Genomic DNA, 23,801 nt, shown 5'->3' with positions numbered 1-23,801 from the left:
AAAGTCCTAAGGAAGTAAAAGAGGTATCAAAGCGGAGAACTAGAGGAAAGGCATTCCAGGTGGAGGGTCAAAGACCGTAAGGTGGACATAGTCGGCGTGTTCAAGGAACAGGCCAGGAGGCGAAAGGTACCTGGGGTAAAGTGGGTGAGAGGGAGGATAGTAGGAGATCGGGTCAGAGAGCTAGCAGGGCCGGGTCGTGTAAAGCCTTGCAAGCCAGTGAAGTCTTTAGCTTTCCCTCAAGCGAAACGAGGAGCCTTTTCTGGGATTTGAGCAGAGAAGTGACATGATTGACTTTTTTTTTTTTTTTTTTTTTTGGTACGCGGGCCTCTCACTGTTGTGGCCTCTCCCGTTGCGGAGCACAGGCTCCGGACGCGCAGGCTCAGCGGCCATGGCTCACGGACCCAGCCGCTCCGCGGCATGTGGGATCCTCCCGGACCGGGGCACGAACCCGTGTCCCCTGCATCGGCAGGCGGACTCTCAACCACTGCGCCACCAGGGAAGCCCTGACTTATATTTTTAAAGGATTGATCGAGCTGTTATGCTGAGAGTAGACTATTAGGGATGAGGTTAGAAGAAGGGAGACTTAGAGACTATTGCAGTAATCCAGGCAAGAGATGGTGATGGCTTGGACCAGGGTGGTAGGAGTGGAGGAGGATAGAAGTGATTAAGTCTGGATGTCTTCTGGAGATGGAGCCAACAGATGCTGCTGATGGATGAGACGTGGAACGTGAGAGAGATGTGTCCAAGATTACTCCAATTGGAAGGATGCTGAGATAGAGAGGGATCAACTGAGATGAGGAAGGCAGGAGTGGGAGAGATTTGGGGGAACAGGAGATAGATCAGTCGTTGAGCTTTGGACACGTTGATTCTTGGGTTCCCAGCGATTAGCATCAATTCAAAGCTAATGTCTAGTATTTCCTAAAAGGTCTGAATTTCCCCTTCCCCCTTCCTTGGAGGAAGATTTACAGCATATGCTTGTGGCATTGCTACAAGGTCCTCCCTGAAGGGACCTGGCCTCCTATTCAATCAGGACTTCAGGTCTGTGAACTGGCTTCGATGTGGAAAGGTTGAGATGAAAGGTTGAGATGCTCCCTTGTGACAACAATTTAAGTTAGCCTTCTGCCCATAAGACATGGAGGTTTTTCTGTTACATAGCTCAATCATATTTAGTAAGTTGCTCATCTATTTCATTCCTAGAGACACTGATCAAAGATCCCTGCAAGCCAAGGGAATTTCCTGGCGGTCCAGTGGTTAGGGCTCCATGCTTCCACTGCTGGGGACCCGGGTTCGATCCCTGGTCGGAGAACAAAGATCCTGCAAGCTCTGCGGTGCTGCCAAAAAAAAAAAAAATTCCCTGCAAGCTGACACACCCTGTTTCTTACTTCATCCTGCCTCATGTTACAGTAAAGGCCCCCGCCTTGCCTCAGGCAGTTCAGCCACTTGGCCTCTTCTCCTCTAGGACCCCATCATCCCCAGTGAAGTCAGGGAGCCCATCTCAACAGTGCCTCCTTCAATATCCAAACTACAGAGGACACCCACCGTAAAATTTTTCAAGGATATTGATGCTGCTGTCACTAATGCTTATCTCAACACCTAGGTGGAGAATTATTCTCTGAGCCCTCTTGGGAATGTACTTGTTGGGAATAGGGAGTATATGCAATTTCATGTGCTAAATCTTCTCCAACATTCCTATCTTTTTAGACGTCAGATACATTCACCAGGAGAATGCTGGTATCTCCACCTCACAGAATACAGGTCACGCTGAGTACTAGGTTCAGTCAATCGAACAAGCCAACTATGAGAGCTACTTTCAGCTGCAAAAGATAACATATTAAATCTAGACTCTCTAGTAAGGGCGCTCATAACAATAAAATCAGTCTGATCCAGTGTTGTAGTCTTTCCTCCTTGACTCCACCCCAGCTCTACTCAATTAGATTCTCCAAGGATGGAGGCCTGGCATCTGTCTTGTTAACAAGCAACCCAGGGAATTCCCTGATGGTCCAATGGTTAGGACTCAGAGCTTTCACTGCTAAGGTTCCACAAGTCGCCCAGCACAGCCAGAAAAAAACCATCCCAGGTAAACTTCATGTAGCCAACTGGAATCCACCCAAGGACCAGCTTTGGGGAACCACTGGTCTGATCCACTTTCCTCCTCTTAACAGATCAGAATCTGAGGGTGGAGAGAGAAAGTGACTTGCTCCAGACCAAAAGTGAGTTCATGTCCAAGTCAGGACCATAACTTTGGTCTCTTGACTCCCTATGGGAACTTCTGCTGCTCTTCCAGGCCAGCTTTACCACAAACCTGGAAATATCTAGTCAGCATACCTGAGAAATTAGTGTGGAGATGGGTTGGACTGGTGGGCAAACCAAGGCTGCACATGTTCAATGCTACAGGCACTGGGATGAAGGTGACCTAGTTTGGGAGAGAATGATGTGTTCCCTTCTGGTTGATCTTGGTTGTAAGGGACTATAAAATCAACCCAACAGGGTTAAGCCAAAAAGAAATGTACTGGCTCACCCGGTGTCAAGACCACGTGTAGGTTTGCTTCACACGTGATGAGATACGGAGGCTCCGCTCATCCAGGTTGGTTTTCACTGTCTGTTCTCTGCTGACTCTGTCCTCGGGCAGGCTGTCCTCTCAGGGCTCTGTCTTCCCAGTTTCTTGCATAGCAGAGAACAGAGGGAAGCTTTGTCTCAGTCGTCGCAGCAAAAGTCTCATCGGCTGTAATCAAGTTACATGTCCAGCTTTAAATGACGTACTGTAGCCAGAGAAATGTGATAGGCTTTTTGACCCACACTTAGGTCAAGTGCCCCACTGAGTCATGTTACCCCACTCTGGGAGCACAGGGACTGAGAGTGGGAGAAAAGTGGCCAAGATCAGGGTAAGAGTGCCAGGAGAAAGATGAGTAATTGCTGAAAGGTCAAAACTGCAGATGTTCCCAGTCCTAGGAACGATGGGGAACCTGACAACGGCCCTGGAGAAGGTGGCGGTTATAATCGGGTGGTGATGTTAAGGTGTTGGTTATAATGCAATGGTGGTGTGAGAGACGGTGGTTATAATGCCCACCTCTTGGGGTGTCCGCCTAGTCCTCAACCTCCACTTTCTCTGGGAATTGCCCTCTTCACGTATAAAAGGGTAGGTCCTCACCTTCGGGTATGTTCAGTGTGACACAACACCTCCGTGGCCATAGCTCAGTGCTACGTTTACAAGTGACCAGAGAGGCTCCCACCCATAAAGGGCCCTTGATATAAAAAGTACCCCAAAAGTCATTTATTAAGGACCACATGGGCATCTGCCACTCAGGACACAGTGCTCAGAGCTGCACAGTGTAAACTCAAACCCTCAGCATCTACTCAGCCCTAACACCATTCAGCCCCATGGAAACAGACGTTTCTCCACACCTCTTGCCTCGTCCTCCAAACAAAAGACGATTGCATCGCTCTGCCGGAAGGTTTCCACTGCTGCTGAAATTGCAGACAGCCACTGTTTGGAGTGTGGGGGAGACTGGGGAAAGCCCTTAGGTAAGAGAAAATGCAGATTAATTAACTGGTCAAATCTTTCCTCTCAGGGAGCATGAATGTGTAGATTCCTTCATAAGGAAGTAGTGTTTCCCAGAAAATGCTAGCATCCATTTTCTTGCTTCACTTCGTGTTCCAGTGGGTAGCGTGGTATTTGCAATAGTGGCGTATGATGGCTGAGGAACGTTCTGCAGCATTAAACAATGCATTTTACACTTAAATTTGTAAATGAAGGTGAAGTATAATATGGAAGATATATTCTTGCCAATTCTCTACTGTTATGAATCTAGACATTGCTTAATGAGATGGTAAAAGTCGTGATGTAAGATATAGGGATTTATATGATGTCATTAAGATACATTGTAATATGTTCTGTGCTGATGATAATTTATCATATACACACCATTTAAATATTTGAACATGTTATGTAACACTTATAATTCATCTCTAAATTTAAGTATTAAGTATTGAAAATTTATTTTCAATTCTAACTGCTACTACCTCAGCAGAACAAAGTTTCCTCAAATTGAAATTTTAAAAACCTGAAAAAAAAATAACCAGACTAAAGAAAGGTGGTCTAATTAGACATTACTATCAGCAGACTACAAATTATGTGAAAATTTAATTATAGCAACACAATTGGTAATTTTGCTGAAATCAAAGCAAGAAAACTAGGTTTTATGGAATGAAGATATAATAATGTATTAATTATTCACATCTTTGTTTTTTCACTCATCTAACATTGCTGACCCTCATCTAACAAAATACCCCTGTATGCTCAATGATAATTAAATTCAATCATCTTTGGTACTTTGATGACTTTCTCTGTATAAAAAAATCAAAACATATTTTTCAGTGTGTCATTATGAAAGTGTATTTGTCAAGGTAGGAGGATAGATTTCTTGCCATTGCTTTCTATGAGAAGCTCCTGATTCCCTTCCACGTGTTCCTCTACTTTCCTTAGTGTAGACTGGATGCTTTTTGTTCCTTGTGCTCTATCTAAAGGCCACTTGGTGAAGACAGTGGTGGAAGGTGGAATGCTGGAGATGTTGTTGATAAAGATGGGATGATGCAAGTGTAGGTGATAAGGCCTGGAGCACAATGCAGTTGGGGCTGACCTCCTTCCAATCCTTGCTTGGGTCCAGAAGACTTGAAGTCCTGCCCAGCCAACAGAAAAGCAAGGCAGGAGGGCCAGCGGGCAGGGAGAGCAGACTTGCTTGGGCCCCGCCTGAGGGGTAGAATCGAGGCAGGCTGTGCTGCTCAGTGGGTAAGAGCCGGCTCTGGAGTCCCAGCTCTACCATCTGCAAGCTGTGTGACCCTAGGTGAGTTACCTCTCTCTGCCTCTGTTTACTCACCATGTCACATGGGGTTTTGTGAGGAGTAAGAGAGGTACTGAGAGTCAAGCACTAGCAGAGCGCCTAGCACAGAGTAAACCCTCAGTAAACGCAGTTGGTTTTGTTCTAACTCTAGGTTGTAAGCTCCTGAGAGCAGAAATCCTATCTGTTTTATTTCCGTTGTTCGTTAGCATCTTGTAGGTGTTCCGGGGGAAGAATGTTTAATGACACCCTCCTCCCCTCTTCGGCCGCCCCCGCGGCGAGTAGCGGGCAGCAGGCGGCGCCGGCTCTGCCCAGAAGCCACACCCCTCGGAGGGAGAGGGCGCGGGAGCCAGGCTATTGTTGTGGTCGAGATTCCTTCCGAAACGGAAAGCCCGGAATTAGGGGATAGCGGCTCTAATCTGTGCGGGGCTCACCCACGGCCGGCGGAGGGGGGCTCCTCCTGTGGTGCCGGGCGTTACAGACCCCAGCCTGAGCCCCTCCCTCTCTCTGAACTCTCCACCTCCCACTGAATCCCCGTCCCCTGCCCTGAGGCCCCACCTCTCCTCTAAGCCCCCTTCTCTCACTGAGCCTGCCTTTGCTCGGTGTCCCCATCGCCTCCCTGCACCCATCTCCTCACAGAAACCCCTCTCTTCCCTGCACCCCCTCTTCTCTCTAAGCCCTCTTGAGCACCGGCCCCCCTTCCCTCTCAGCAGCCGCCTTCCCTAGCCTCTTGCCCTCACTGAGACCCGGGCTCCTGCCGTCCCCTTAGCCTATTGCTCTCACCATCCCTCCCTCAACGACACGGCACCCCCCCCGACCCTGCCCTCTACAGCCTCCCCTCCCTCCCATCCCACCCCCATCAGAAATCCCCTGCAGACCCAGATCTGACGCCCCCTCCTCTTTGAAAGCTTCCCACCCCAGCCAGGGCAGAACAGATGCCCCCAGTGTGCCCTGCTTTGTTCAGCTTTGTAACAGCAGCGCTGCTCACATTTGAGCTGTGATCAGTCCTTCACACTTCTGTTCCCCCCACCCCTGCAGCAGGGTGAGCTCCCTGAGAGCAAAAGCCAGGTCTGACGCATCTGCTTGCACAGGGCAGTGTTCAGAACGACTTGGTGATGTGGCTGAGAGTGAGACTGTGGGATTAGAAAAAAAGACTTAGGCCGTCAGTGTCGGGGAAGGCGATGGAGGGCGAGACCTGAGAAGCCAAGACTCCTGAAATTTACAAGCACCTGAGGCACCAGGTGCTTTCTCAGGCACCACTTCTTTGTGCCACACAAAAGCTGGTCTTGCTCTCATTTTACACAGAAGGAAACTCAGAGAGGTTAAGTTCTTGCCTGAGGCCACAGAGCCAGTGACTGACTGACCAGGCTTAGAATCAGAGGCACCGAGGTGTGGCTGCCTGTGGTGAGGGGGGCAGTAGCTGGCTGGTGAGGGAAGTGACACATTTCTCCTCTGCGACAGTGTGGATCTGGGGCCTGAGGCTGGAGCTGAAGGGTCTCCCGACCTGTCCTCATCACTCCTGACACTGACCAGAGATGTGTCCCCATCCTCCCACCACCCTCTCCTGGAAGGAGCCAGTTCTGACTCAGCCATTCCCATCTACCCTCATCCTCAAGGTGATCCAGGAATGAGCTCGGAAATAGGAAGGAAACATCCCTCGGATTTGGCCTCCCCCCTCAACAAAGGTCCTGGCTCTAGGGCCAGAAGGAGTCACTTTAAGGCTCTCCCTGGGGACCCATGACCAGAAAGACAGATGATCCGATTCAAGTCAAGTGTGACCAAGCGACGGGCAGGGCAGGCAGCTGGATCTCTCATGATCTCCTCCACCTCCCACCTCTTTCAGGGCTGACTCCTTCAGGGCTCTCTCAGCCGAAAGCCAACCCACTCAAACCTCGCCCCCACGACTCTGCTCTCCAGGACGGTAGTATGTGTCTATTGACATCCTGGGATAGGGTACCGTCACCCCTCAGACTGGGAGCTCCTGAAAGCAGGGCTCTTTGACCAGTCCCCACCCCCAGACTCCTGAGGGCAGGGCTGTGTCTGGCCCTTCTGACTGGGGACTCCCAGGGCTGGGGCTGTGTCTCCCTATTCTGAGCACTCCTGAGGGGAGGTGGGCTCACTTTTAGTCACCCTCATCGGCCTGGGGGCTACCCCAGGGCAGCACCTGCATTGCACTCTGAATCCCCCTCTTTCTGTAGCCCAGTATCTGTCTGGAGGTGAGAAGGAGGCCCCGGCCTGCCCTGCCACCCAACCCGGATGCTCCTTTAAGACCAAAGGGATGGGGGTTGTATAAGAGTCAGACACAACAGCCCCATCCTCCCCCTCCTTCACAGGCCAGGTTTCCTGCCATTGACAGCATCCCAGCTGGGCCCTGCCCGGCCTCATGCTTAACCCCTTCATGACCAGATCTCAGGGCTACTGGCCTGCACCTGCAACCTTCATCTATAAAATTAGGAAAATAATTGGGTTGTTTTGAGGATTAAATGTGTTAATCATTGTGTGAAGTACTCAGAACAGTGCCCTAGGATATATTAGTCTCTCAATAAAAATTAATTGTTCTTCCTAACTGTGTGAGCTTGGGTGAGTCATTTCACGTATCTGAGCCTCAGTCTCTTTAGCAATCAAATGGAGAAAATAACAAACCTACTTCCGAAACATAGTCCTGGGGATGAATTGTGATCATGTATATGGGAGCATTTTGTAGAGTGCTGTAACCACACAATATGGAACTATCTATCATGAACAACAAAAAAATTTTTATTTTATTACCTCTAACTAGGTAATAAAAATCTCTTACCAGGAGATGGGCCTTCTGGTTTTCAGACTTATTACCTTACTTGACAGGCAGAGGGTGCATTGGAAAGAGTGGATTTGGGGTTGGAATTAAGTACCCCCCTTTAATCCTGTTTCCTTACCCATAAAGTGGTGTGATCACTCCTGCTGGGTCCTCTGTTTAGGGTCCTTGGGAGGGACAAAGGAGATCAGAGAGCACAGGTGTGAATGTGCTTTGCAAACATTAAAAAGTGCTAGAAGGGAGGGAAAGGGATTTGTGAAAAGTGGCCATGGGGTGGTGGTGCAAGAACCGCTTGGCAAGGACATTGGTCTTTGAGCTCTGGGTACTGCAGACTTTACCCACTGGGGAGAGAAGAGGGGCTCTCTTGGAACCAGCATTGTGGAGCCAGGGCTCCCCCTGAAGACATGAGGTGTCAAATAAGAAGCTGTGCTAGCTCTAGAATTTCCCAATGAGGGCAGAGAAGGAAGGGGGTCCTTTACCCAGGCTTGGCCCCAGAATCATCCCGTCATCACCCTCTTCCCAGACAATCCCATTTGCCATCAGAGGACCTTGAGCAGAGGCAGCTTCAATGGGCTCCCTTGTGACCTTCATGACAAGACTTGCTGGGAGGGGCTCACCCGGCACATCTGCAGCACCACTGCCCCCCGCCTTTAGGTTGCAGATTCCTGGCCTCACCCCTCGGGAGAGCAAGCTTGACACCATCCACACACCTGGACCAGGACAGGTCTAAACCTGCTACAGAGGGAAAAAGCTGGTTAACTAGAACCCTGCGCCTTCTCATCTGAATGAGGATGACCTGCCAAGGCCCAGCAGAGGGGGCTGACCCCACGTGAATCGCATGTCCCCACCCCAGGCTCTGGAGGGAGCTTGGGAATCAGGAGACCTTGTTTGGGGTGCTGGCTGTGCCCCAAGCTCACTGTGCCTCTGTGCAAATCACTTAACCTGTCAGGGACCGTATGACCATCTATAAAGTAAAGGAGCTGGACGTGGTCCAAAGGTCCTCTCCAGCACTGAGACTGTGACCAGGAAGGAGTTAACAGAGGCCAGGCTCCAGGTCAGGAAGGCAAGGGTTAACCTGGGGGGGTGGAGGCTCTCTTGGCTTTTCCTGTGTAGAGTGAGGTTTGGCTGCCACCAAAGTTACTTCCAGTCCCTGCTGTCCCTCCTGCCTTCAGTCTGGACCTGCCTGGGGACCCTGGCATTCAGCCTCACCATGCAGAGGTGAGTGCATCCTGAGCCCAGGGCTGGGGTGGGAGGGCACCCAGGGACCCGAGGGCAAGGAGGCTGGCACCAAGCCAGTGAGCACAGTCCCCTAGCCTGCATCTGCATCCAAAGCCAAATGCTTGGGCAAAGTTCGGACCACTAACCCCAGTACAGGGAGAGGGTGGGCAAAGGGATGGCGGGCGCAAAGATGTCTGCCAGCCTTCTAGGGTGGAATGTCTGTGGTTGGGCACCAAGGCAGCCCAGAAGGCAGGGAAGAGGCAGTGGACAGCAAACTATTTTGGTCCCTGTGTTTAGGAACTTTTTATAGCCGCCTGCTCAGGGCTCGGAAGAGAAGGAGGGGACGGGAGGGTACCCTTGAGGTCAGACAAGCACAGTGCCCTCCTGGGACCTTGGAATCTGACCTATTGCCAAGTTTAGTCCTTGGGAGGCAGGAAGGAGGGCACTGCCAGGCCTTCCTTGTTGCCTGGTTTCCCAGTCACCAACTACCTATGGACTGACTTGCTAGACCCTAGATGGGTGTGTGTGTGTGTGTGTGTGTGTGTGTGTGTGTGTGTACACAGGCTGCCCTGGGGTGGGTAGGGTTGGCAGTCTCTGCCCCAAGGCCCCTTACCAAGGCTCCCCTTCCCCCATCCCTGGCAAGTTCTGTTCCTTTGTTGCCTGCAGACCCGAGGTCTCCTCAGCCCCCAGAACTGATGTGTCCCTCTCAGCTGAATGGAGGACGGGGGGAGCAGGGAAACAGGGATGGGGTAGAGTGTGCTGAGCCGCGTGGGTGGCCCACTCTGTTCCTGCCAGGGGAACCTCAGCTCTTGACTTACGACCCCTCCGGCCCCCCCTTCCCCAGCAGAAGGGAGCTGGATGAGAAGGGTCACGGGGTTTTAGGACGAGGGACCCTGAGGGCAGATTTCTGGGAGCGCAGGTTATTGGGAAGAATTAGTGGAAGGAAATTTTTAGTGAGATAAGGGGGCCAATCTCTAGCAGAAAGTGCTTGGTTTTATAGCAGCAGGAATAGAAGCAAAACATAGAGGAAAGTTTTGATAGGCAAGTGAGATACTCATTTGGAACTAGTTCTGGACTGTAAAGCAAAGAGATCTGGGTTCCCGTCCTGGGCCCAAACTCTCAGTAAGGCCTGAACAAGCCTCCTCCTCCCTGGGCCAGTTTTCTCTTCTATGAAATGGAAATGCAGAGGTAAACAAGGTATACAGTTGGGCATTGTGGAATTCCCTTCGCAGGGGCACAGAGCAGGTGGCAGGTAGCTGGCTGAAGTGACCTGGTGACCACCTCCCTCTCTTTCCCTGATGGCCCTGCTGGGCCTGGGCAGGGCAGTTGGCTGCAATTACTGGAGGCTCCTACCCTGTGGTTATATCCCTGACCTCTGTGTTTGGGGGCGGGATGGGTGGGTCCTGCTGGAGCCAGCATGTGGCTGGGAAGCCTCCTTGTCTTGGACTCAAAGTTGCTAGGTTGGGAAGAGGTATTTTTTCCGGTTGAGGCTACTGTCGGGAATTGGGCAGGGACCAGCCCCATTTCCTTTTCCAAGTGTCCTGCTTGCCGATGCCTGCTTGGCATGGCCCTGTGGCCAGAATGGGGCACCCTCAAAGGGGCATATGCTTCTGGGTGGCCAGGGAGCCCCTGCCCATTGTCTCTGAGGGATGGGCGTGGGAGGGATACCTGAGCCTCTGCCCCCTGGGCATGGCACCTGGCTGACTTGGATGGGGGAGGGGTGGCTGGCTGAGCCTATTCCCAGGAATGCCTGCAGGAGAGGGGCAGGGACATTTCCTACTCTCCCCCTGACCATTCCTCTTTCTCCACAGGTCCCAGGAGGCCCCAGCCAATTGCTCTCAGCTCCTCAACTATCTGCCTACCTCCAGTGGCTTATGGGGCACCGTCCTGCCCAGTTCTGCTAAGATGCTCCTGGCCTCTCCCTCCACCCCATCCAGGGGACGGACCCCCAGCGCTGTGGAGAGGCTGGAGGCCGACAAAGCCAAGTATGTCAAGACGCACCAAGTGATAGCGCGACGCCAGGAGCCAGCTCTGCGTGGGGGTCCCAGGCCGCTCACCCCGCACCCCTGCAACGAGCTGGGGCCCCCTCCGTCGCCCAGGACGCCCAGACCTGCCCGCCGGGGCAGTGGCAGGCGGCTGCCAAGGCCTGATTCCCTCATATTCTACCGCCAGAAGCGCGAATGCAAGGCTTCAGTGAACAAAGAGAACGCCAAGGGCCAGGGGCTCGTGCGTCGCCTCTTCCTGGGCGCCCCCCGAGACGTCGCTTCAAGCAGCCCAGGCTCAACGGAGCGACCCGCGGCTCCTGGGGGTTGGGCCGCGCCCCAAGATGCCCCAGACGCAGCGGGAAAGCGGGCATTGTGCCCCACGTGCTCGCTGCCCCTGTCGGAGAAGGAGCGCTTCTTCAACTACTGCGGTCTGGAGCGCGCGCTGGTGGAGGTGCTGGGCGCCGAGCGCTTCTCTCCGCAGAGCTGGGGCGCCGACGCCAGCCCCCAGCCCGGAACGTCGCCGCCGCCCGGCTCTGGGGACGCCAGCGACTGGACGTCCAGCGACGGCGGCGCAGAACGCCGAGACCGTGCGGAGTGCGGTGGCTCGGAAGCGGCGGGCTCGGCGCGGGACGGGCGCCCCCAGGTGTCGGTGGTGGAGCGCAACGCGCGCGTCATCCAGTGGCTGTACGGCTGCCAGCGCGCCCGCGGCCCGCCGCGCGAGTCCGAGGTGTGACCGCCGCCGCTCGTGAGCAGGCTCTGGTGGAGTCCGGGGTCCGGGGAAGGGCAAGGGGTGAGCGCGGGGCTGGACCCAGGCACGGGCGGGGACACCCTGCCTCTCACGCGCCGGGTGCTTTTGGGCAAACCCTTCCCTTTGGATCTCGGTTTCCCCTCGTGAACCTTGGGAGGATGGGACAAAAAGATCCCGAAGGCCCTTCCCAGCGCAGGCGGCGGACGGGGAGGGGGCGGCCTCGTGGCCCCTGTGGAGGCCGGGAGGCTAGTGAAGACTGGGCGAGTGAAGACTCGGGTGGGAGATCAGAGAACCTGCTGAATAAAGTCAAAAAGTTATTTAAAGGAGTCGAGAGGCTGGATTACAGAGCAGACGCGCGAGGGTTTTGGAGTGTGGGTTCCAGGCAGACTGTGCCTCTCGGGACCGCAGACACACCCCTCGGTGATCAAAGTATATTTGAAATGGTCACAAAGCGCTTGGCAAAGTTCCTGGCATATAGGAAGTGCTCAATAAACGAAGCCGCTATGACCACCACCGAATTAGTACTAACACCATTATGATCGTCTCCGCCACCGACCCCCTCCAGGAGGGTCCAAATTAGAGCTGGGAGCCAGGAATCGCGCGCTTGGGGAGTTTTGGGGAGGGGTCTGCTCCAGAAACCTGGGGTTCACCAGCCCCTGAAGGCTCCCATTCCTGGAGCTTTGCTACCCATTTTGGTTACTAGATATGAAGGGCTGAGATGTGGAGGATCCAGAATCGAGGACAATAAAGGACTCTTCAAACCAGGCCTTTGCAACCCGCAGCCTCACATCTTGTCACCGTCTTCCTTTCCCTCAAAGACAAACAAGGTCACCTGTTTCCTCACACGTTCACACCTGTAAGTCTTTGTTCACGGCCTTCTCCCTTTGCCTGGGTTACCTTCCCCTTTCTCTCCACTCATCCTTCTAAGATTACATATACGCATTCTCTCTCAGGAACTCCTGAATTTCCCAGCCGGGGTCATCTCCTCTGAGCTCCCAACTACAGCCTTATTTTTGTGCCTCAACTTATCACCTTGTGTGGGACCCGCTGGTAGTCTGGGTTCTCTTGTTAGTCACTGACCTTCCCCTAGTACAGGGACAGCCCACGTAGCAAGGCCACAAGAAACGTTTGTCGAATTAAAAGGGGCTGGACAGGGCGGCGGGACTTGTCCTTTAGGGTTCCCCAGATTCCTGGAAAGTTGTACCCTAAATCGAACACAATCTACCCTGATACCTAAGAGGTCTCTGGTCATTTTCTCCTTGTACGTTTGTGGGGGGAGAAGGCGAGGACCACTCCAGCTGGACCCTGCCCTGAGGTTGCCCACCCAAAAGCAGCCTTCCCCGCCGTATGGAAAAAAGCACGCGGTCACACGGAGTGTCGGGCCAGGGTTTTTTTTTATCGTGGGAGGGGAGGAGCGGTCGCCCAGTTAGGCCGGCAGACTAGTCGCCCTTGGCCGCAGCTTTCACCCTCATCTCGGCCAGTTTGTGGGTGAGAAAGCCCCACTTGAAGCCGGCTGCGGGATCGGCTTCCCGCGGCTCGGGGCGCTCGGCGGCCTCGTCCCCGGCTTCAGGGTCCCGATCCGGAGTGGGTTCCGCGCCGCTCAGCATGGACGCTGCCGCCGCCTGCTGCTGCTGCTGCTGCTGCTGCTGCCACCTGCTGGCGAACACGTCCCAGAACCCGGTCCCGCGCGTCTCCGCCGCCTCCTGAGAGGAGGGCTGCGCCGCCAGCGGGCTGCAGGAGAGAGGCGGGGTCAGGGGCTGGCCGAGAGGCCCCGGAGAGGACAAAGGACAGGAGGCGGGGTCACGGGACCAGTAGTGGAGCCAGTGGGGCCCGGGTGAGGTCAAGGGCTGGAGGGGCCCGGGAGACTGGCGGCAGGGCCTGGAGGCAAGGGGAGGGCTCAGAGGCATTGGGAAAGGGGGCTGGGGTGGGACAGGGTCAGGGGATTAGGTGAGGGGTCTGGGAAGAGGGGACCGGGATCAGGATCCCTGGGGAGAGAGCTGGGGTCAGGGGTTTAGGGTAGAGGAGAAGGGCGAGGCCAGAGGAGGCGAGCCAGAGGCGCAGGGTCTGGGAAGGTGGAGGAGGAGGAGCCCTGAAAGAGGGGCGGGCGGAAGGATGCGAAGAGACTGTGGGACCCGAATGGGAACGTTAGATCCGGGAAGGGGGCGGGGTCAGACTCTGGGGGCGGTCGTTCCGGAACCCGAGGGCAGAGCCCTGGGGAAGGAGACGGGGCGGGGACAGCGTTCTGGCTCCGGGATGGAGGAAAAGAGGGTCCAGAAAAATGAGGGTCGCTGGGTAGAAGGATGGGTGGAGCGACCCCGAGGGAAGGAGAAAGGCCTACATCAAAGGCTTACGGGAGAGGGGAACTAGGGAGGTAGCAAGTAGATGTGGGGGAAAGGGCAATCAAGGAGCAGTGATGAGGCTTGAGGTAGGGAGAGGGGGTGAGCGGGAGGGAGAAAAGGAACCCTGGGGCAGGAGAGATGGGTGGGTCAGGGGGAACCTAGGGAAGAAAGGAATAGGGGAATGCCAAAAGGGAAGTGTGACTGGGCTGGAGGAAAGGGCAGAGATGAAGTGTGTGCCACAATGGAGCTAGGAGGAAGACAAGGCCCCGGGTCTGACCCTCTATGCCCCCAGCATCAAAGACCTGCTAAGACAGTGGTTCCTAAACTATTGTCCTCAAGTCTTCAGGGAGCTCGCTGAAAATATAGATACCAGGCCTCAGTCAACACCGGCTGAATCAAAATCTTTGAGGGAGGGTCTGGGAATTTGTGTTTGTCTCAAGTTCCCTGGGAGGATGAGGGTTAGACCAATACTTGGGAACCACTGATCTGAACCACTCGCTGTTCCAAACACCTAAAACTTCTCTCCTGGGTTCCCTTCTTCTAGGGAGATGACCCCTCCCACATGGATGGGGAGAGAGAGCCCGTAATACCTTTTAGCATCTCAATCCCAACAGCTGGTAAATTCCTCCTGAGATCTAACCTAATCTCCCAGATATGCTGATTGGGCCTCTTTCCTGCTGAGAGAAACAGAAACAGCCAGGGGCTGGCCCTCCCCAGTCCTCCATAGTCAGAAAGACAAACAAACCAGAGGAAAGGACATGGGAGAAGGGGATCCCCAGGCCCATCCCAGACCCCTCAACACACACACGTACTGGTCAGCACAGGGCTCTGGTGGCAGCAGCTTGTCCTCGTCTTCTTTGTTAAACAGAGACGACATTGTCAGCCAGCCTCTCACCCCAACCCCCTGAACCTGGGAGAGAGGGGCTGGGAGTCAAGGAGAGCCCCCAGCACCACCTCCCAGGACTCCACAGCAGCTTCTGCCAGGCTCCCCAGGGTTGGGGTGGAAGAAGGGAGAACTCACCCGGCGGGCCAGCTGTGACATGGGATTGAAGGCCTCTTCAGCTGGTTCTGCTGCTTCAGACTCCACTAACGCTGGGTTCTCCTTCTGGGACACAAGACCCCTACCCAGCATGAGAGAGGCCGCAGAGGAATATGACTTCCCTCCCCCACTGCTAGCCTGGTACACATAGACCTGGCACCTCCAAACCCCATGGAACAAGACGCACACCTAGGCCCCTGACACCCTCCAAAAATACACGCAGCTGTACCTCTACGCAAATCTACCTGTCACACATTTCCTGTACAGTCAATCCCCGCAGACACCTTTGAGCTCACATACTGCCCACCCACAGATACATGCAAAACATGTGGACAAGGGCTTGCACGCCAGTGTAGACACACACCTGTACAGGAGCGTGCCTCCGCATGGCTACAACTCTTCCCCTGTATGTACACAGATATATGTGCTGTGAGGCACCTACACAAGGACACTTACACAGTTATACCATTCACACCTGTGCACTTCCACAACTGAAGACAGCTGCACGGAGGCCCACTCACAGCACACACAACCTCTCCACTCATCCACAGACACCAAGACACAGATGTTCACACACACCCAAACACACATGCCATACAAACATAGTACCTGCGAATGCCTGCATGCCTCTGTAGACTTCTGCCCCCCAAAAACACACCTGAAAACACCTGTAACCAGTTCACACCTGCACACACACCTTAAATGGGGATTCCACATGGACGCCAATCCCAATACTGACCCACAGACACTTCTACACAGGGCCAGCCCTAGACACCAACCTGTGTAGACAGACACGTGTTCACACTGACATACACACACCCCAGCACTAGTTTCTGCCTCTGCCATGTCTGTTTGTGCAATTGCCATTTATTGCAGCCTCCAGAGGTAAGGCTGTTTTGGAGCCTTTTCAGTTTTTCTTTTTAAATGTCAGAATAAACATGGTCCAAGTATGGCTCTGTTCTGTTGCTGCTACAGTAACCCTCAGTGTACAAGTGCCACTTCCCCTACTTCCCGGGGGCTTGCTTCCTCTCAAGGTGAGTCATCCTGCTTTTGCTCAGCTCTGCCCATTAGAAAGTTGTGTCAAGCTGAGCGTATCTGTGTGGGTACTGTGCATTGGTCCTAAAAGGATCCCTTCCGTGTGGCAGCCCTTGAGATCTTTGGAGACAGTGGCCACTCTTCCAGTGCCCCCCAAGTCTTTTCTTCCTTGGTTTTCTGGAACGTCCTGACTTTCTGACACTGCACCGTGCCATTGGTCATCCATGAATTGACAGTTGCTTCTGCACAAATCTCTCTTCTCTCTCTCTCATAGCCAGTCCCTTGCCCTTCTTAGTGTCTTTCACTCCTGCTGCCCCTCTACCCATGCCCCATCCGGCAAGCAGGATATTACCCACCTCCTCTGCTGGGTCCTCCTCAGATTCCCCACTCAGGGTCTGTAGCACTTTGGACTTGTAGGTTTTCCAGAAGGTTTGGTTCATGGCTGCAGGGGAAATGGGCCTGGCACCCAGGCACGGGAAGCACCCAGTGTGTCTGGCTCCAGGAACTTGGTGAGGCTGAGAGCCTGTCCCAGGGATCAGGTGACCTCATTAAAGATGCACCAGCCTCCCCAGATGGCACAGTGCCCAGCAGGTGAACCCGATCCAAAGGAGTCTGTGGTGAGAGCCAGCTTCTGCCACTTCAGCCCCTCGTCTTGACCCATATTCGCCAAGTGTAATGAAGACTCCCTCCACAGAAGCCTCCTTCCTGGGCCTAGGAGTTCTTGAATTTGATCATTTGGAATGGCTCCAGAAATATTCTCTTCCATTCACGAATTCCATTTACAAAGTCCTTGGGCTCAGGACCCACAGTTGTTCCCCCTGTGACTGTAGCCATACCAGCTGTGCCCTCAACAGGGCTCTGCCCTATGTCTGCACTCAGCCTCTGTGAACTGGAGTGGGAAGGTCCCAAAGGCTCCCAGTCGGTGCCCTGGGCTTACATTTCACCGCTTTGTCTGGGCTGGAAACTGATTCCTCTCCCCAGGGATGCACGTGCTGGTCTCCCTGTTTCCTGGCAACAGGTTCCAAAGAACCGGAGCCCCTGAATTATTGCTGAGTTCCTCTGGTCAGCCTGGAAGACACCAGGCTCTGGTGCATGGGAAAAGGCTCTCTGGCCCTCTCCCCACTCTGAGCACACAACACCTGGGCTGTATCTCTCCCTTTGATGCCAGCCCACGCCTGGGAGTCCAGGGCTCAGAGAAGGGGCTCAAAGATGGGAGGTCCTTCTGTGAGCATCTCCTTTTCTTGTGAGAGGAGCCGACCCCTCTTGAGTCTGACAGTACGCCTAAGCACTGTGATCTCTGGGGAGGAATAACTGGGGAGGGGTGAGAAGTGGCGAGGGCTTTCTCAGGGACTAGAGGTATTTCTGTGGGGGCCGGGATCCCAAACTTATTCACTCTCGTTCATTTATTAATTTATTAACATCACAGACATTTTTCAGTGCCTCCCAAAGATGCAGCATCCCCCCCCACACGCGCAACGTGGAGTCTAAGATCTGGGAACCAGGAAGGCGTGATAAGGCCAGAGGACGGTGCTGTGGGCCAGGCGGGGCGGGCAGGGCAGCGGACGGGCCGGCATCCCCCCAGGGCACGCACCACCCTGCCCTTCCAGCGACGGAAGAGGACACTTCGTGGGGCCCGGCCCCGAGCTCCGTCACTGACATCGACGGCCGCCTGGGGGCGCTCGAGGCGCGGCCCGCGCAAGTGACGTCATCAGAGGCGGTCTGGCTGAGCCTGATCATTCCCAGGGCGTTACAAGGCGTCATTGAGCAGTCCGGAAGCGCCCACACGTGTTCTCTCAGCTCGGCTCTGGGACCCCTAGTCCTGCTGTCACCAGCCATGGGTCGCTCCCGCCGGACGGGCGCGCACCGAGCGCACTCCCTGGCCCGCCAGATGAAGGCGAAGCGGCGGCGGCCGGACCTGGATGAGATTCACCGCGATTTGCGGCTCCAGGTTGCCGCACGGCCCCAGCCAGACCCAAGCGCGGAACCCGATCCCGACCTGCCAGGGGGCGGCCTGCATCGCTGTCTGGCCTGCGCGTGAGTTACGGCCGGGCCCAGCCTGAGGAGGAGAAGGGTCCGCGGGACGGGCCGGGGGTGTGAGATCCGGGTCCCGGGACGCGCAGGGTCTCTTTTCCTGGGACCAGTGGGTCTGCCGGCCTCCCATCCCTTCAAGCCCGGAGCCTAGCATCAGGGAATGAGCTAGAGTCAGGGAAATAGGCGTACCTGAGAGGCATCACCTTCTAACTATCCTCCTTACCCCCCATCCCTACAGGAGGTACTTCATCGATTCTGCCAACCTGAAGACCCACTTCCGATCCAAAGACCACAAGAAAAGGTATGAAGTAGTAAGGAGAGGATTGATGGATGTGTCCCGGGCAGACAGGGCTTGCATCTGGTCAGCTCTCAACTCCTATTCTTTTTCCCAGGCTGAAGCAGCTGAGTGTGGAGCCCTACAGTCAGGAAGAAGCAGAGAGGGCAGCGGGTATGGGTTCCTATGTTCCTCCCCAAAGGCTGGCAGTGCCCACAGAAGTATCCACCGCGGTCCCTGAGATGGACACGTCTACCTGACATGGCCTGAGGATGCAAGGCAGAGGAGCTGCCCATGGACAGTGATGCAAGGGCCAGGCTGGGAGAGACTATGCCAGTCTCTTTTGGTTTGGGAAGTAGATGGCCTCTGCCGGGTGCCCTCCCTCCCAATAAAAGAACTGGATAAAGAGAGCTTGCCTCTGACTCACTAACCTCCAGGCCACTCCTCCAAATTCAAGCCCTGTAAGGGTTTCTCTCTACTCCTGTGTACAGGGCCCAGGGTGTTTGCTCCCTACTTCAGCTTTAGAATCTGCCTCCTTTCCTTCCCTCAGGGGTCCTAGCATCTGAGCTGAAGCCCCCCATTGCAGCCCAGGTGTGTGTGGGGGATGGGTAGGATCAGGTTTATACTACCTTGCTTCCAATGAGGGCAGGGAGTGACCCCCCCCTCAGAAAAGAAGTAGGCTTCTGAGATTGTAGCCCCCGCGAGTCACCTACCCCCCAGGGCCCAGGTGAGAGGCTGCCTACTTCATCATGGAGCCTGTGGCGGCCGCCGCTGCCCCACCATCTTCCAGACAGCATAGCAGGAGCCGCCCAGCCCGAGGATAGCCAGCAGTGCAGCCACGATCCCCACCAGCGGACTCCGGGGCTCTGCCTTCAGGTCCCCGGCCACCTGCATCTGGAGGTGCACAGAGGGTCCACCTGAGGGGTCAGCTGAAACTTCTGGGAAGGTGGGGGGTGGAAAGGGGCTGAGAAGCTACAGCTGCAGCAAGGAGATATGGATACCATTGCTGCCCCAGGGAGATTCCACCCCAATCTCTCTCGCTTCACTGCCTATGTGGGCTATGTGGGCCCTGGCTGCTCAGGCGGCAGGGAACGTGACAGCCTGGCTGCTGGGTATCATCCCAGCCATGGTAGGGGGAGGAAGGGGTCGGTCCCAGAAGCCACCATTTGGGGTGCTTACCTGTAGCACTCGGAAGTAGCCAGGTGTCAGGCGTCGAAATCGCATGGTGGGTGCTGCTAGTCCTCCTGATGTCCTGTGGGATGGAAGCGGGAATGAGGACCAGTGGCGTTCATGGTACCAAGAAGCGGAAATCAGGACAGAGAGGATGCTCACCAGCGTCTGCCTTCCCAGGTCTGGCAGGGGGCGGGGCAGCTAGACCTTTAAATCTGTCCCTTCCCCCTCCTGCCCGCCCTGCCAGCCTTAGGAGCAGCTGTCAGGAGAGATCAGCATCAGGCCTGAGCAGCACCTCCCCCACCCACCAGGGAGTCCAGGCCGGGTAGGCAGGAGAGGCCTTGCCTGGCAGTGTTGAGAAGTCTCAGGCCTGGACCAGGTATGGGAGGGCCTCCCAGCCCTGGTCGTGGCCCTAACCCTACCTCAGATGATTGGATGTCACCAGTCAGCTCTCAGCAAAGGAGGGGTTGGGTGCCTTATTAGCACCCCCTCCGAACAGGAATAGGCCTTTTTCACTTGGTTTCTGTTGGATCAACCACACCTACCTTGGGGGAAGGCACATTCCACCCCTTTCCCCAAGATGGAGTTCCTGTAGGGACTTCCTTACGTCAGCTTGGGGACAATAATAAAAGATCTGCATCTTAAGAAAGCTGTCTGAGGGCTTCCCTGGTGGTGCAGTGGTTAAGAATCCGCCTGCCAATGCAGGGGACACGTGTTTGAGCCCTGGTCTGGGAAGATCCCACATGCCGCAGAGCAACTAAGCCTGTGCACCACGTCTACTGAGCCTGCGCTCTAGAGCCCGCGAGCCACAACTACTGAGCCCGTGTGACACAACTACTGAAGCCCACATGCCTAGAGCCTGTGCTCCGCAACAAGAGAAGCCACCACAATGAGATGCCTGCGAACCGCAACGAAGAGTAGCCCCCGATCGCCGCAACTAGAGAAAGCCTGTGCACAGCAGCAAAGACCCAATGCAGCCAAAAATAAATAAATAAAAATAAATAATAATAACATTAAAAAAAAAGAAAGCTGTCTGAGGTGTGCTAAAAAATAGTAGCTGACTGGGAGTTCCCTGGTGGCCTAGTGGTTAGGATTCCAGGCTTTCACTGCCATGGCTTGGGTGCAATACCTGGATCCTGCAAGCCACGTGGTGTGGCCAAAAAAAACATAGTAGTTGACTGTGCTGGGCATTATTCGTATGATTCCATTTGGTATTGATTAACTCATAAAAAGGGGGGGACAAGCATATTTCCAGAATAGCATGTAGAGTATCTGCATATAGAGAGAATGGAAGAACACCCAGAAAACTTAACAGTGGCCCAACCTGGGCAACAGGATGGGGACATGCTGGGGAAAGGGCATGTCCTCCTTCCACTTAATGACCTACTGTTATCACTGAAATTTTTACAGCAAATAGATCCAAAGACCTTTCATAAACTCACAAAACTACCTTCAGAATAGAAGCTGCCGTTTACTGTGCCCCTCACTGCCTATAGCCCTGCCACGTGTTGGGGACCCAGAGTAAAGGCACTGGTGTGGTTGTTAGGACCCCAGTCCTTTGCAGGGAGTATCTGAGTACACGTGGCGAGTTCTTGTTGGTTTCTCCCCTACAGGATTGTGAGTTCAGGGAGGGCAGAGGCTGGCTGGCTTCTCCCCTCTATCTTGTGCCAGCTCAGGGTAGGTGTTTGATGAAATCAGGATGGTGGAGATAGGTCTGTGTTTATTGGATTTCCCCAGAGTGCCACAGGGAGGCCAGTGTAAGAAGAGGCAAAAACATTACAGGGGAAAGCACCGAGGAGTGTTAAAGGGATACACACAGTGCAGCATATGAGGACGTGAGGCCAAGGACAAAGCCAGAGAGGTGAGGGCCAAATTGCAAACTGGGAGCCTACTGGTTCACAAATGAGGGAGCAAGTCCTATGGGGACCTGGTGAACTGGAGTCCCCTTGAAAGGAAGCAGCCGACGACGTGCACTCATGTTTGATGCCACGTGTGAAGGTGGGATGGGGTGAACAGAGCTGGCCAAGTTTCAGAGAACTCAATTTGTATGTGAAATTGTTAAATGATGACAAAACACACACACCACATGGACGTCTGTGGGCCAAATTCAGACTTCAGGTCTCTGGGTGACAATCAAGGTCATGACAGGCTTTGGAGGCCAGGTATTGGGGCGCTGGTAGAGATTCCAAGTTAGGTGACACAAAGGGGGCAGGCCTCCCAGGCCCCTCCCCACGGAATTAAAGCAATAATAACTCATATCTACCTCATATTACAGATTTCAAAATATTTAAAAGACATCCTCACAGAGCTAAGGTCTAGTCACACACCCCCCAGCCCCTGGGTTTTAGAGAGGAAGAAACAGGTTCAGAGAGGTGTAAGGGGTGGGTTCAGTCACATAGCAAGTGGAACTGATTTTTTTTTTTTTTTTTTTGGCTGCCCTGGGTCTTAGTTGAGGCACACGGGATCTTTTTTAGTTGCAGCACGTGGACTCTTAGTTGCGGCGTGTGGAATCTAGTTCCCGGCAGGGATCCAACCCAGGCCCCCTGAATTGGGAGCATGGAATCTTAACCACTGGACCACCAGGGAAGTCCCGGAACTAATTTTTTTTTAAATTGAGATGTAGTTAATTTACAATGTCTTAGTTTCAGGTGTACAGCAAAGTGATTCAGTGATATATATATATATATATATATATATATATAAATACATATTATATATATTTTATTTTTTTCTTTTTTCTTTTTTTGGCAGCACCACATGGCATGCGAAACTTCCCTGAGCAGGGATCAAACCCGTGCCCCCTGCAGTGTAAGTGCAGCGTCTTAACCACCACCACCAGGGAAGTCCAAGAATATATATATATTCTCACATATATATTCAAATTCTTTTCCCTTATAGATTAGCACAAAATATTGAGTATAGTTCCCTGTGCTATATAGTAGGTCCTCACTGGTTATCTATTTTATACATAACAGTGTGTATGTTCATCTCAAACAAGTGGAACTGATTCTGCCTGATTCCAAAGTCCTGGGAGTCCCCTGGCCTGGGATGATGATAATGATGATGATAACTGCAGACACTTAGTCTGTGTCAGACATCGCTCTAGAGGAAAGCTCTTAACCTGGGCTTCCCAACTCAGGGGGCCTATAAACTTGCATGGCAAAAAAATTATATATTTCTTTTCACTAACCTCTAACTAAAATTTACCATTTCCTTCTTTATGGATTGAAATATTAGCAGTATCTGTGGCTTTGTCACCAGTAGAAATCACAGATATTTTCATATCAAATTGTAGTTATCACAAGTATCCCAAAATATCACTTATGCTCATAACGATCTCAAAATGGTGACAGTTATTAACCCACTGCTAAATCACACTGTTTCAGACATTCCTGCAGCATAGCTGCCATTGATGGTGCCCAGTAGAGGGTCAGTGACCAAATGGTGACTCCATCTGCTCTCACATTGGTCACCCAGCTTATCTGTGACTCTCTTGCATCCCCTATCTGTAGGTGTTTGCTGATCAATAAGTGCCAGGAGGTGAGTCAGAGACCACCTCCACAGTTCGGTGTTATTCATGCTGAGTAACAACATGCTGATCGTTAGAAAAGGAATTTAATTTGCCAGTCTTGTTATTTAATGCTGATAAATGCATATTACTATATCATAAATTTGTGGGGTTTAATATATTTTGATAATAACTGTCCTCCTTGTAATCTTCAGCATTTTGCTTTATGCTTTTAAAAGCCTCATTCTAAGAAACTGTCCAGGGTTTCCACCAGATTGCCAAAAGGGTCCACGGTGCAAAACAAGAGGGGGCTAAAAACCAGTTCTGAAGGTTGTAGAGCTATTAACACAGGTACTCTGCATAGCAACCCTCTGAAGTAGGAACTATTATACCCATTTTACAGACAGGGAAAGTGATGCCTGGTGGGTAAGCTTAGCCCTTGGTCACACAGCTAACAAGCTGCCAGGTCAAGATTTGCACCCAGGCTCTGGCTTCCTAACCTCTGCGCTTTGCTGCCGTGCTCACTGCTCACTTTTTGGCCCCTTTTTGAGGAGCCTTGAAGGTCAGGGTCGCACCCTGCCATTTGAGGTCAGTTTTGGGCGGGAATCCCAGGCCAGCTCTGAGGTCCCCTGGGTCACACATCAGTGGCACCACCCCCATGTCTGGCAGCCCAGCTGCCCTAGGATGCCTGAAGGGCAGGGCAGGAGGGGGACAGGCAGTAGGCCAATGGCTGTCACAGCACCTCACCTAGCCAGCTTTGTGGGCCCAGGTATGCTAGTGGCTCCGCCCCCAACCCAGCCCAGCCTCTCCCCAGGTCAGAGCTCT

General features: G+C 53.6%; 3 protein-coding genes across 3 annotated transcripts; 2 read left to right on the top strand and 1 right to left on the bottom strand.

Annotated features, from left to right (window-relative positions):
• The first annotated feature begins 8,753 nt into the window (after positions 1-8,753).
• On the top strand, positions 8,754-12,346 carry FAM110D (family with sequence similarity 110 member D). The gene is made up of 2 exons (XM_027109615.1): positions 8,754-8,847; positions 10,659-12,346. The coding sequence occupies exons 1-2, from the start codon at positions 8,840-8,842 to the stop codon at positions 11,563-11,565; spliced, it is 915 nt and encodes a 304-aa protein (XP_026965416.1). The 5' UTR covers positions 8,754-8,839; the 3' UTR covers positions 11,566-12,346.
• Positions 12,347-13,019: 673 nt separating this feature from the next.
• CUNH1orf232 (chromosome unknown C1orf232 homolog) lies at positions 13,020-16,433 on the bottom strand. Its single transcript, XM_027110708.1, has 4 exons — positions 16,350-16,433; positions 14,941-15,024; positions 14,732-14,829; positions 13,020-13,311 (listed from the first exon to the last, which is right to left on the bottom strand). Exons 1-4 carry the CDS (start codon positions 16,431-16,433, stop codon positions 13,020-13,022), a joined length of 558 nt encoding a protein of 185 aa, XP_026966509.1.
• Positions 16,434-17,640: 1,207 nt separating this feature from the next.
• Positions 17,641-18,708, top strand: ZNF593 (zinc finger protein 593). Its single transcript, XM_027109614.1, has 3 exons — positions 17,641-18,027; positions 18,263-18,325; positions 18,417-18,708. Exons 1-3 carry the CDS (start codon positions 17,828-17,830, stop codon positions 18,556-18,558), a joined length of 405 nt encoding a protein of 134 aa, XP_026965415.1. The 5' UTR covers positions 17,641-17,827; the 3' UTR covers positions 18,559-18,708.
• The last annotated feature ends 5,093 nt before the right edge of the window (positions 18,709-23,801 follow it).

Source organism: Aethalodelphis obliquidens, unplaced genomic scaffold (assembly GCF_003676395.1).
Source record: "Aethalodelphis obliquidens isolate GAN/ISIS:26980383/991018 unplaced genomic scaffold, ASM367639v1 scaffold9, whole genome shotgun sequence".
NCBI classification, from domain to species: domain Eukaryota; kingdom Metazoa; phylum Chordata; class Mammalia; order Artiodactyla; family Delphinidae; genus Aethalodelphis; species Aethalodelphis obliquidens.
This window is presented reverse-complemented; position numbering and strand designations above follow the sequence as displayed.

Coding starts and splice junctions, on each gene's coding strand:
- CUNH1orf232 (XM_027110708.1), bottom strand. CDS start 16,433: ATGAACCAAACCTTCTGGAAAACCTACAAGTCCAAAGTGCTACAGACC. Junction 14,830..14,940: donor TGTCACAGCTGGCCCGCCGG/GTGAGTTCTCCC, acceptor CCTCTCTCCCAG/GTTCAGGGGGTTGGGGTGAG. Junction 13,312..14,731: donor CCAGAGCCCTGTGCTGACCA/GTACGTGTGTGT, acceptor TCTCTCCTGCAG/CCCGCTGGCGGCGCAGCCCT.
- ZNF593 (XM_027109614.1), top strand. CDS start 17,828: ATGGGTCGCTCCCGCCGGACGGGCGCGCACCGAGCGCACTCCCTGGCC. Junction 18,028..18,262: donor CATCGCTGTCTGGCCTGCGC/GTGAGTTACGGC, acceptor CCATCCCTACAG/GAGGTACTTCATCGATTCTG. Junction 18,326..18,416: donor TCCAAAGACCACAAGAAAAG/GTATGAAGTAGT, acceptor TCTTTTTCCCAG/GCTGAAGCAGCTGAGTGTGG.